The 13608-nt window shown below is 37.9% G+C and overlaps 1 protein-coding gene across 16 annotated transcripts in view; it reads left to right on the top strand.

Moving 5' to 3' along the window:
* LOC134801450 (plasma membrane calcium-transporting ATPase 2) overlaps positions 1–13608 on the top strand; it is a 275898-nt gene that overhangs the window by 229028 nt on the left and 33262 nt on the right. For 12 of the 16 annotated variants that reach the window (XR_010145671.1, XM_063774030.1, XM_063774021.1 and 9 more), the window contains 4 exons: positions 3407–3607; positions 4892–4900; positions 8204–8324; positions 8827–8992. Coding sequence is in view for 15 of the 16 variants with exons in the window: in XM_063774030.1 (XP_063630100.1) it covers positions 3407–3607; positions 4892–4900; positions 8204–8324; positions 8827–8992 (497 nt within the window). In the remaining variant the exon portion in view is untranslated. Of the gene's footprint in view, positions 1–3406; positions 3608–4891; positions 4901–8203; positions 8325–8826; positions 8993–9029; positions 9117–9141; positions 9241–13608 lie in introns of those variants that run through there. The other 4 variants (XM_063774029.1, XM_063774036.1, XM_063774035.1 and 1 more) reach the window with 3 other exon arrangements.

Here is a 13608-nt window from a genome sequence, read left to right as displayed (position 1 = left end):
AATTGAAACCGTCCTGGACCATTTGTTCATGTGTAACGCAAAACTGACTTTTAACATTCAGAGTATCATTTTACAAACACATTTACGTATCTATACTATTTTAATACAAAGCCACTTATGATTAATTATAATTAGTGCAAAAGAAATAGCATTTAATGCTATCTTGTATAATAATTCAAAGTAGCCGCATACAATACCTTCCAATCACTGGTGAAAGAAGTAACGGTCGTGTTAAAAGCTTATCCTCAATCTAATAGAAATCTCGCTCCTCGGTTAAATATATCAGGAGACGTAATAGGTATTTCCAACCCTTGGCGACACCTGACTAGATCTGATAAATTTGTCAAATAAGCTCCAGGAAGGGCGTTAGATTGCGCTGGCCTGTTTTATGGGGAAACAATTTGCTTAAATCTACCCCAAGAACATTAAGTAGGTTGTAATTTGGTGGATAAATTTGGTTTGTCCGCGAGTTAAGCGGGTCTTTAAGGACTCTTGGATGCTTTGGAGCAAATTACATTACCAACTCTCTCATTTTGTTGCTTTTTTTACCTTTTTTAGCAGCTTACAGTTCATTTCAAAATAATTATTAAAGTCTCTTTCATTAGTTTTTGGGTGACGTCTTTCATCTCCAATTTATCCCGACTATTGCTAAAATGTAATGGCTTTAAGTCTACCTGGGCAGCCGCTTTAATCATCTTTCCGCACAAACACACAACATTAATAATACAACGTCTTTTACCTTGGAAACATTGCATCTGTTCTGAATAGAACATTGTACTTATTTTAACTGCAAATGTAAAACTGTATCGTTAAGATACCGACGTTGTTAACCATGGAATGGTTATTAGAGTGAACGATAAGGCTGAGATCTCCGGGAATGATTGCAGCTCGAAATGGAACGAAGCAGATACAAAGTTGCTAAATAAAGAATAGACTGCAATACTTTAAATGCTAACTGATGCTACTATATTAGTAATGTCGCCGTCTTTTATAGTATTTCAACGAATGATAATCTTATTCAAAACATTCACGCTTTATACCTTTCTCTCGTTTCTGTTTACACTACATCACATTTGAATAAAGCTTCCCTTAAACGTCTATCTCGCCCCATCAGTCTTGTCTTCCCAAAAAACGACTATCCGTCCGAATGAGCTTATTAATAATACGTCCGAAAATATCCCGTCCAAAGGGTTTTTCAATGGAGGAATTATTTTTTTAAGACCGAGAATTTCTTCCGGTCCGTTAACGTCTGTTGATAAATATTCATAAGGGGGCCGGGTTTTCAGATTTCCTTGCCTTAATGAATTCGCAGTACAATCGAGAGACATACGTACTTTGAGCTGATTTCTTTCTCCTCGGGCCATTTTTTAGATGAAATGTTTCTTGTTTTTGTTTCATGGCCTTTGAAAATATTTCAAAGACACGTTAAAAGCAAAGAGAAACATGAATTAAATATGAAGCTGAGATTTTTCCCGAACATAGTGAAATTAATGAGTTTTTGACAATATGAACTATGGGACGTGCTGCACAGGAAATCATAAGGAGTCTCTATCAATTTGATATGGTTCCCAAATTTGTTGGCCAAGGTCATATTCGACCGAGTGTATCTAAACAAGGCTAAATATTACTGATTATGTAAAAGGAATACCGACTATTACCGACCCCTATGCCTTTGTAATCAATTCTTCAATATCGACCACTTTATATTCTTCCTGTATCTACCCTTAATCATAAATGGAGATTCAACGCAAAACGAAAAAAGTTGAACAAGCTTAAAGCAAATTTTTGTTTCACACAAGGCGAACTCATTTCGGAGCGAACTTTCCCGGAAGCCACGCCCGCTGTCCCCTCTGTAAAACCCTGTTTTATTTATATTTAGACGCGAAGGTGACGCCCTCTAACTTTATTACGAAGATGGATGGTTTGTTTTTTTCATTCGTGTGCAATCACAACTCTCCCATTTTTCGATAATGGATGCTAATAACCTTGTCTGTTTTTATGCAAAATTGACTGAAAACTTGGTTTCAAAGTTCCTATACAATTTCGAATAAAACAATGAAATGGCGAAGTTTTTGATCAATTGACCTCGCAAACAAACCTTTGGTGCAAATACGTGATGAGTATTCCATTGTTTCGTTTGAAATTGAAATGAGAGCTGCATATAATGATATAACCCCCAAGAACGGTGCAGTAGAGTGGTTGCATCGAACTGTTGTGAAATTTAATCCAAGTATTTATTTGTAAATTATATTACCCGCTTTCTAGTGGCAGTGCGTGTTATACCGTCACTTGTCCGTTCATACACATCTATTATGAATGGATGGAACGTCGCGTTGCCATACCTATTGTGCGGTGAAACTTTGCTCGCATAAACTTTACGATTAGCTGGCTTATTCAGCTTTTATACACCAGCCAGACTGAAAAGGTCTCACGTGTCAAAGCATTACGGCATAAACTTCAACGGAATGCTAATACTCGAGCATTCAAAATTAGAAACGCTTCAAAGGCGGTAGCGGTAGGGGAACTTCAAACGTATTTGAAGTAGCTTTAGTATTTGTTTGCGTAATTAGGAAAACAGACCTCTGGCACGCCAATAGTTATGGCCGATTGTCGAGCATGATTGTCAAATGAATTGAGTTTGTACCAACTAACTGCAATGGTAATGGAATTCGAATTCCCTTTGAATACTATGTATAATTTACATTATGTTATAAACGAAGAAGGTTGTAAATGTATTACTTTGATATGCTCCTGTTACCTTTTAACTTTGAACCGTGTTATAATAGTGCATCGACATTTGCCTGCTATGCATAAGAATCTGCAATTGACTGATTTTCTACTTGAATGGGTTTGTTATAAAGTCATTATTATATAAATCGATTATTGATCGCCTTGCAGTAGAAGGATGCAAATATTCAGATTTAATGACATGAAACTGAAGTAGGTAATAAACAAAAACCACGGAGTAAAATGGAGTATGCAAGGATATGCTTACACTTTGATCTGTATCTAAGTCTATACTTATACAAAATATAAACTCCAGGCATAGTCACAGCTCTGGTCTCGTCAGGTGGAAAATCTCTTTGTTCTGCTTTTATATTTCTATTTTAGTAATGTTTTCTTTCATGTAAACTTCAACAAATATTTATAAACACTTAAGTAACTTTAGAGTTTTAATAGAGCGTACTTTTTCATGTTTTATTATTATGTGCCTAACTTTTGGTAGCTAAAAATATGCTGGTTAACTTTACTCCTTCATGTTCTTATTCGGGGTAGAGTTAAGACTTTAAAGATCATTACTAGAACTTTTATAATAACTTACCACTATAAAACTTGTATACTCGTTTGCCCGCTTGTTATGATCTTGATTTAAATGTACTAATACTTTACTTTCTTTTGTCTCCAGGTCTTAGCGGTTCAAAAGCTGATCTCCAGCATCGGCGCGAAGTGTTCGGTTCTAACCTAATCCCGCCGAAGCCGCCCAAAACCTTCCTGACCCTAGTGTGGGAGGCTCTGCAAGACGTGACGCTTATCATTCTGGAGGTGGCCGCCGTTGTATCGCTAGGGTTGAGTTTCTACAAACCGTCCGACGACGAAAGTGACATAGGTGAGTTACAAACTAATGTTACAACTCTTCTTGGTGTGAATTAAGTTACCTTTACTGATGATGAGTTTGCACGAGAAGTCAAAGAGTAGGAGTACATTATAAACGAAGCTTATAAACTTATAGCAAAGTGTATTCGACTTGTTACTTTAATTAACACTACTATACTAATAGTAGTATACGACAAAATTACTGATAATTGCAATATTTGGTTAAAAAAACCGTCTTCTTTTTTATGCATTTTTATGCATGAAAAACATCAAAATATCAAAATTTGTGGTCACATGTTTACTACTCGTTGAAAACTACTCTAGAACTAGGATTCTCTGTAGTCGCTTTTCGGTAGAGTGAAAATAAATTACGTAATACTTACATCTTTTATGTTAGTCGTTTCATTGAAATTCTAATCTCTTTTATTACTAGTCTGTTTATGCAGTTCAAATTGTCACGATAAGCACACGTTGCCATGACTTTATTCTAAAAAAGATAACGGGTTGTATTAGAGTCTAATAATTAGACGAAGTGATTCTGTCTGTGGTAATGATAAATTTCTCGTGTGTTATTTTTAAGTAGTTTACCAACTATTCAATTACTTAAGACTTAATTTCTTTTTTTGTCATTGGTTTTATTGTTCGCGGTATCATTTTTTTTCTCATTGACTATCGTATGATTACGTAAATCACTAATTTACATTTCGAAATGAATTACTGTATCCCATATGTTCCGTACGGTATTGTGTCGAAATCGTTGTAGTATCGACGTGTTCCCCGTTAAAATATTCATCACATTCGCAGTCATGAATAACGGATTGTATGCTCATGTCCCGTCAGTTTGGGTTAGATTTTAATCCAATTTTATTCCACACTGCGACAATTTGATTGCAATGTTTGTCAATGTTGATTGCATTGCATCATTGCAATCACTTTAAAAAACACGCCCACTGATTGGATTTGTTTCAGTTTTATCGCCTATGGTTTATTGTATATTTATTTTTCACTACAATTTGGATTCTGTTATGTTATGTTTAGTAATTTTTAAATTAGGTACGATAGGAGCGACGTTTGGGAAATACAGCAGTGTCAGACACAAATCGGTGTGACTACCAGACAGTGCAGACACATGTTAATTTCTGATTCAGACAAATTTCTGTCCAGAACGGAAATTCAACATTGTGTGTCATCCTTGCAGGACATCGAAGAACTTCGATTATAGCTTGCAAGTGCGATTACTGTTGTAGACAATATAATTAATGAATATATTTTCTCTTTTCAATGACTATGTGGATAGACGATCCTGGTAAGAATGAATGTAAAAACACGATTGCTCGTTCCATGTACTCAAGTCAAGGCACTGACAATGATCACGAACTGCAACTAAACCTCGAACAATTCGATGTTTCTAGGCGTTTCTAGACCATGGTCTCTGTCGAAGGGCTATCCAGAGACCATGGTAGTAGGGCATGGTTTAGTTGCCTTCAGGTCTTGAGTACTGTGTTTAGATGCACTGTTGTACCCTGTCCTGATTGCTTCACTATTAGTAAACCTTCTAGGTCCTTTTCCCAATACGGTATAGCAGACTCATTTTTAGAAGTATTTATAACTACTATGATGCTTCTATTATTATTTGATCTTTCATGTTTATATTCGTGTTCCATTAGATATAGGTCATTTATATTGTCTGTAACATTTCCAAACTCTTCAGTATCCTTCCTGTTAATGGTGCTTGTAGCTTCTCCCCTGCTTGTATGCTTTAAGGATGCTATGTTATCTATATCTGTCCTATTCCCTTTATAAATGTTATAGCATCTCTAGTTACTATTATATTTTTTACATATACTTCTACATCTATTTCATACATTTATAAATCCATGACCTAGACAATAAGACTAATTATAAGTAAGCTACTAGAATAATATAATCAATTAATCATGTAATGTAAGCTGTTAGAGTATATGAGAATGCTTAATAGTATCATTGAATATATTAACGGCATTAAAATACTGTTCCATTAAAATTAGGCGAAGCTTAAGTATTTACTATACTCGTACCTATAAATTTTATTTAGTTATACCCCTCAGAAGTTTAGTCTATTTTTATGTCTGAGAATTTTCCTAGTGTAATTCTCAAAATACAAGTCATTATTATCGCTACAGCTTTCATCGCTAAATTTAAATGACCGCTTATAGAATCGATAAAAATGTGTAATAAAGGGTGCAGGACATTTAACTTATCTTTTCGATTGTCTGTAAGTTATATCTGGAAAGATAGGGCGACGTCGAGATCCACATCAATGTAAATAACCTCTAGGAATCGAAAAATCAATATTGACATATCTAATTACCCAGCCCTTAAACTGCCACGACCTTGCCACATGAGATCCCATCGGCAGTAACTTTTATTAGGCCAGCATCAATCTTGCTCACCGTAATCCCGGGCTTCGGGGCTCCGTCTTGTTTGCCCTGGTTACAATGAAAATACTTTGATATACCTCCGAATATAGGCATTGTGCCTTTGTGAGCTTTAGAGATTATGTACGGATCCCGAATTTTGCATATTTGTACGTTTTGTGTACTTATGCTTCAGCCTTTTTGACTTCTGTAACAAATGGACATAGAGCTGATTTTAATTAATTAGTAACTTTAAATGAAGGTACTCTTAAGCAGAATTAGAAAGAGTAAACGGACAGCTGTTGTATTTCTTAAGATTATGCATTATCGTTCATATGTTATTCCTACTTTTTATGACTTAAACTTATTTTATTTATATGGCTCCGTACCTTCTCTAATTAAATACGTGTTAATCAAGAATATTGTTTAAAACTGCTATCATTTTACTCTTCTTAATCCTAGATATCAGTATAGATAGGTTATATCTCTAAAATCAGCTTCGTAGCTAACAACAAATCATCAGGTGACAACCAAAACTCAACAAATTGTAAAAAAAAAATCAACCTTGTTTCTGAGCTAGAGTACTTACTATTCACTATGGCTCTGAACTTGTAGTACTTAAGTAGTGAGTTTTGGTGATCACCTGACGAAGTTTAGATATTTACGTACCTATTGTATTTTCTGGTTTTATTCTCCCTATTTGAATTTACACTCTGTATATGTAGTTAATTGCTAAGTAAACCGTCGATCTCATGGCTGGGTTGATTACAATCGGTCACATCATCGGGCCCACTGAACCGGAGAAAAACTCTGCTGACAACATACTAGTATACCCAACGTGCCATGCGATAATAAACCATATTACAAAGACATAAATGCGTAAATGTGAAAGTTCCCAGGGTTAAATCAAAGAAGCGTATTTCCATTGAGGTGTCCATTTGAAAATGAATCTTGTTAGTGAAAGGTTTAGGTTTTATTTTTATTGGGATTGTAAATGTTTTATTGCAGAAGTAGTTTCTATAAATCTATAGTGTGAACGTTGTCAAAGGCCCGTATATTTATAAATAAATCAACATAATAAATATATACCTACTCTCAGAGAATACTGGATATTTATAAAACCTAGAAATCCTTAAATTTTTCTTCAATAGTATTTTGACGTGTGAAATTCATGATTTCACACTACTTGTTAAATATTGTGTTGAAGGAAAATAACCTTAGCTTTAGCATTCGTTTTACTGGATTGTTTTTTAGATTAAAAGTACTCTTAAAAAGTAGATTAACTTACTTACCATAGTTTTGGTTCACTATAGTTACTATAGTTCCAACCGCCTGATTTTCGTAAACATGTTTTTGACATGTTTGTATCATTTGTATGACATATTCAGTTATCCTTCTTTGAATACGTGTTCACGAAAATCTTGCAGAACATACGCTTAAAATAATTTACCCATTTGTAACTTTTAGCTAAATCCTATGGCCATTCGGGCTTGGCAATATTGGTCACATTTTCTTACTTGAAACTTGATCCCGTTTGGCCTTAGGTTTAGAAAAACATCCCTACGCAAACAATAATCAACTGTAGTGCTAAGCTTCCTATTCCATAAGAGTGATAGTATAGTATAGACTAAGTATAAGCATCAATATTTCATAAGCACCTATATAATACCTATCGTATATTGTACGCCAAAATTGTCGCTAGCGATGTGTGAAAATTATTTATGTAGACATGGAACATCGTTATAATATCCGAAAATGTCCACTGCTTGACGAAAACCCTCTCTCCAAGGAGGACAACAATTAGAAATAAGCCTTTATAGAACAAAGAGCAATATAGTTTTATAATAGTTTAGAAACACGCTGCTTAAGGGCGTCCGCTAGCTGGCGCGGGTGCACGGAGCGGGCGCACGCACGCGGGTACCATTGTAGGTAAAGGGGCCCACAGATTACCAGTTCGCCGGACGATATCAGCCTGTCAGTTAATCGCAAAAGGTGACAGTTCCAAACAACTGACAGGCTGATATTGTCCGGCGAACTGGTAATCTGTGGGCCCCTTAAAATCCGTCGCACGCGTCCACGTCAGTTAGCGTAGCTATTTTTCGTTAACCCACTCACCCGGTGCAACCGCGGCAGCTAGCAGACGCCTTAATAGTTGTGTTCGTAAGACTTTTGCCTAAAATCATTATATTACTAAAGTGACCCTAACGTTACAGGACATCTGGACGAAGAGGAGGGGCACTACCAATGGATCGAGGGGCTCGCGATATTAATATCTGTCATAGTCGTCGTTATAGTCACAGCGTTCAACGATTACACGAAAGAGAGACAATTCAGGTGAGATTCTACTATTTTCGTATATGTGGGGAAAGCCGTCTATAATGGAAGACGTCTACAAGCTCTTTCGTCGCTTGTAACTCCTGCGTTTGTACACATAATCCGCTTACAGAAGGTCGGTTGAGCCGAAGGAGGGAAGCTCATCCTTTCTGACTGTGTCTGAGCGACGTAAGTGGACAAATACGAGAGCTATTGCCCTATGACGGGCTTCATTGACCTTACTACAGTGTACAATATTGCTCTAAATTAAAATCAGATTGTATCCAAATTAAGATTTTGAGCCCTCCCAATCCGGCCCGCTCAAAGGAACCGGGAGAGGGCAAGAGAAACAGTATGAGAATTCCTTGCATCTCCTACAAGTATTTCCCTTGCCCCAATGTTACTCTTACCCCAACTTACCTTCCATAAATAATCTGTAAAAAAATTGTTAAAACTTCCGACTTTTGTTATTGTCCAATCTCGCAGCAGTTTCCACTGTCTCAACCCCACTTTACTTCCGCAGAGGACTCCAATCGCGGATAGAGGGCGAGCACAAGTTCGCAGTAATACGCGGCAACGAGGTGAACCAAGTGCCCATCAGCGAGATCGTGGTCGGCGACGTCTGCCAGATCAAGTACGGCGACCTGCTGCCCGCCGACGGTATACTGATGCAGAGCAATGACCTCAAGGTAAGATCCGGGGCTATGTGTGAAGCAAGTGATCAGCGAGATCGTGGTCGGCGACGTCTGCCAGGTCAAGTACGGCGACCTGCTGCCCGCCGACGGTATACTGATGCAGAGCAATGACCTCAAGGTAAGATCCGGGGCTATGTGTGAAGCAAGTGATCAGCGAGATCGTGGTCGGCGACGTCTGCCAGATCAAGTACGGCGACCTGCTGCCCGCCGACGGTAGACTGATGCAGAGCAATGACCTCAAGGTACGATCCAAAGAGTATTAAGACTGCCTGCCACTAAGATAGAGGCGATGCGAGGCCTATGGAACACTATCTGCCAGCAAATAGGGAGGCATTGGCAATTGTTGAGGGCGAGTATAAGTTAGCGAAGTACCTACCCATCAGCGTCGTTCCTGTAGTTTCACCAAACTTGTGTCAATTAAAAGAAATCCATCTCGTTATTGGAGTCAAGGCACTGCTTCTCGTGTTTGTATGCAAAATAAAAGCGAGTCAGACAGTAAGAAATCTACAAACTGCCAGATTATAGGTACTAGTTTTTTTCTATCGCCATGCAGCTGTAGCGTCACAGTCACAGTCTTGCATTAAAAGGCACATGCTTATACAATTTTACGGATATAACAGACCAGTGTCCTGACTATCGTCCGAAACTTCAACATCAACTCATAGTGGTTTTCAAAATGATCGATCCATACATGACATGGACAACACATCAAAGAAAACACGCATCTAAATAGAAACGAACGTCGTCAAATTACAAGTATTCTATTTGTGTTGCCCCGTTCAATTAACGCAGACGAGTGTTATATTTCAAAGCTAACAGTCTCTTGAATATAACAGCGTTTTAATATGTCCCTTATTTTAGTAGAAAATCGATAACATGGTTAGCCTGACAGTTAGACGTAGCTAGAGTTAGAACACGCTAAGTTTTCATGCTAAGTGCTACGTCAAGTATGGCGCTCCTATATGAGATGTGTATGCATTGTCACTGCTGAGTCGGTGCAAACTTAGAGTGGTGCTTTTTTCCTTGGTATACCTACGTCTCTATCAACTATCAACACACACCTGAACAATCTCACACCTAAGGATGCCGAAGATCGGGCAAAATGGAGAAGATTGGGTAGGAAAGCGGACCCTGGCGCTAGGCCGGGAAAACGCTAGGTTGAAGAAGATACCTCTATATTGATATTTCTTTGACAAATGTATAACATTAATATAAAACAGGTGTAATGGTAAATAACATGACATAATGTATATAATATATAGGCTGATAATATCTATCCTGTATAAAAACAAGTCTAGCCATCGAAACCTTATCGAATGCCGGTCGCTCGCAGCGACGGCGCCTAATTCCATAACGCCATCGAACCCAATAAGTTTTCCTTCTCTTATCAGTCTTATCACTATATAATCTCCTATAATAATCGATTAACCTGAGATTCCTTACAATCCGATCGAAGCCCAGCCTATACTCTGTATCTTTAAGTATTTAAATAAAAGTAAACAAATAATTTGTACACTTTCGGGTAGTTTTAGTGACGATAAACAGCAAACATAAACGACAATCGATAGATGACAATCGTTAAAAGACAATGCCAATCCAAATTTTATTAATGTATGGAAATTGGAAATAGTCACTTGATTTTTTTGTAAAGTGTCATTCAATGGAACTTGCTAACTATGTAAACAAAAGTCACTAGTAAATTCATCATTCAGAGACAATTTCAATATGGCGGTTTGTTTACATACTTAGCAAGTTCCATAGAATGACACTTTAGCATCTGTCATCCCGATACATTTTATTGTTCGTTTGGCGATTGTCACCTTGGCTAGGCTCTCAGTAGACTGATAAGACGTCGACAACTCCTCTATAACCTTCTAGCACATACATGTATGACCACGTATCACGTTTTTTTTTGTCTAGACTTTCAGGTGTAAAAAAATCTAGTCTATTCGAATTTATGAAGCCTTATCACAATTTTGATGACCGGTCTGGTCTAGTAGGTAGTGACCCTGCCTGTGAAGCCGATGGTCCTGGGTTCGAATCCCAGTAAGGGCATTTATTTGTGTGATGACACAGATATTTGTTCCTGAGTCATGGTGGTTTTCTATGTATTTAAATATTTATATATTATATATATCGTTGTCTGAGTACCCACAACACAAGCCTTCTTGAGCTTACTGTGCGACTTAGTCAATCTGTGTAAAAATGTCCTATAATTTTTTTTTTATCAATTTCCCCATAGCTTAGCCAACTTGTCCTTGCCCTACTCACCGTGTAACACTTTTCCCTCCCCTAATTCAATAATACCATCAAAACCCAATAAGCCAGCAGCCCTTATCGCCAATATCTCGTATATTAATCGTTTAACAGGTGGCCGTAATGCCTGCCTATCACATATGGCTCGTGCGTCACCGATAAGCGTTATTGGGTTATCGACTGATAAGTGATAAACCGCGCGCTGTGGAATTTTGCATCGTTACTGGCTTAGGGCTACACGCCCTTTTAGGATTCCGTAAGAGAGATAGCTACTGACAATAGGTACTTTTTTCATACAATTTCCATTTCGGGAGAAAACAGTTTCCACTAACTAAATCTTATCAAATCACTTTGATTTCGATGTGGATCGCTTCAGCATAATATATTCTAGGTTGATAGGCTTCGCTTTAAAAACTTACTAAAAAATCAGGGAGAATGGAAAATAAATAGGTGGTAATACTCGTACATTTTCTCTTTTTGCATGGACGGGTACGAAGTATTATTCCCTCTTAATGTAAGGCTTCGCACTGTACTTAAGAGTCTATGCTCGTGTCGCAGTCGTTTAGCATTATTATTATATTGTGTGCTTATGTGCGACTTTCATCATTGTCACATTTACCTTAAAGATTTTTTTCTTCAAAGAAAACAAGCAAATCAATGAACCTTAGTCTATAACTAGTACCCACATAAATATGTACGGTGGCGTCGGTGGCCGCTATTTGACCTTTTGGGCGTACAACTCCACGATTTGAAAATCGACTTACTGGAACTATTCCAAGGGTTATCCCTTTTCCCCGGCGTCCATATGATGAAGTTCTCGTTCTCCCAACCTCACAAAAAAGGATGCTGTTTTTCTTTTTTAACCTCGTTTTATGCTCCTGACCCAACATCATGTTAATGCCTCATACAAGAAATTGCTACGACCTCAGAATTTGAATTCTGACATATCAAGGTAAAGGTGATTTGTTTTTACCTATGCAGCGATGGCGATTTTATGTATAGACAGTGTAGGTATGGACCTACATAGGTAAAAACAAATGTAAAATGGTCTATGCAAGCATCACAATCGGATTTATTAATAGTTATCGCGGCTCGGAGCGTGTTGTTCGTAACATCCCTTTAGCCAACCTTTGGCGTGATCTATAAAGCCCCCCTTTATCCTCCTCTATGGATAACCATAAAAATCTAATCGCAACTTCACCTGCATGCATATTCATTCAGCTTCATGAATACCATGAATATTCGTGACACGTAGATTATTCGTTGTCGAATGCTCGCGATCGGTCACGCTCTCAACCTGGATTGGGACGGATTAAGTTATTTAGGCTGTGGTTGTGTATAGCTGTGTGGGTTTCATTAAAGTTGTTTTATCATTGCCAGGTAACTGTCATTATTGTATGTTTAAATTGAAAATTCAGATGTGGATATCTGTGTAAACTTCTTATTTATAATAGTAAACACACGGACGTAAATTATTAACCATTCGGTCATACATTAACCACAGTTGTGTCCTCAGCTCGAATCCAGTCTGAGTAATTTCTCTTTATTCTCTAGCTAGGGGGGTAGATTTCCAAATAAAAACCGGGCAAGTGCGAGTCGGACTCGCGCACGAAGGGTTCCGTACCATAATGCAAAAAATAAACGAAAAAAAAAAACGAAAAAAAAAGCAAAAAAAAAACGGTCACCCATCCAAATACTGACCACTCCCGACGTTGCTTAACTTTGGTCAAAAATCACGTTTGTTGTATGGGAGCCCCATTTAAATCTTTATTTTATTCTGTTTTTAGTATTTGTTGTTATAGCGGCAACAGAAATACATCATCTGTGAAAATTTCAACTGTCTAGTGTCTAGTCAACGGTTCGTGAGATACAGCCTGGTGACAGACGGACGGACGGACAGCGAAGTCTTAGTAATAGGGTCCCGTTTTACCCTTTGGGTACGGAACCCTAAAAAGGGGACAATAGACCAGGGTTTATGCTTTTCATAATCGTTTAAATGTAAATGTGCCATGACTATTATTGGCCAGTATTTTTCAAAGTACTATATTGTCCATATAGAAGAAGAAAGAATGAAGAATCACTGGCTCAGTGACCCAAAAAGGAACTTGGCCTCTGACACAAGAGAGCGCCACTCTGCCCTATTCTGCGCCACTTCACGCCAGTTGGGTATTCCGAGGGCGGACAGGTCTTTTTGGGCTTCGTCACTCCAGCGGTATCTGGGACGCCCCGACGGACGTTTTCCGCCCGGTTGCCCATATAAATCAAACTTATTTACCTGACTGACATCAATTAGTACCTAGTTTAATTAAGGAGCTCTCCCCGTCCGACGTACCTATTTATATTTGGATCGGTCT

Source organism: Cydia splendana, chromosome 22 (genome assembly GCF_910591565.1).
Source record: "Cydia splendana chromosome 22, ilCydSple1.2, whole genome shotgun sequence".
NCBI classification, from domain to species: Eukaryota; Metazoa; Arthropoda; class Insecta; order Lepidoptera; family Tortricidae; genus Cydia; species Cydia splendana.
Note: the sequence above shows the minus strand (reverse complement) of the source record. Positions and strands in the feature narration are given on the sequence as shown.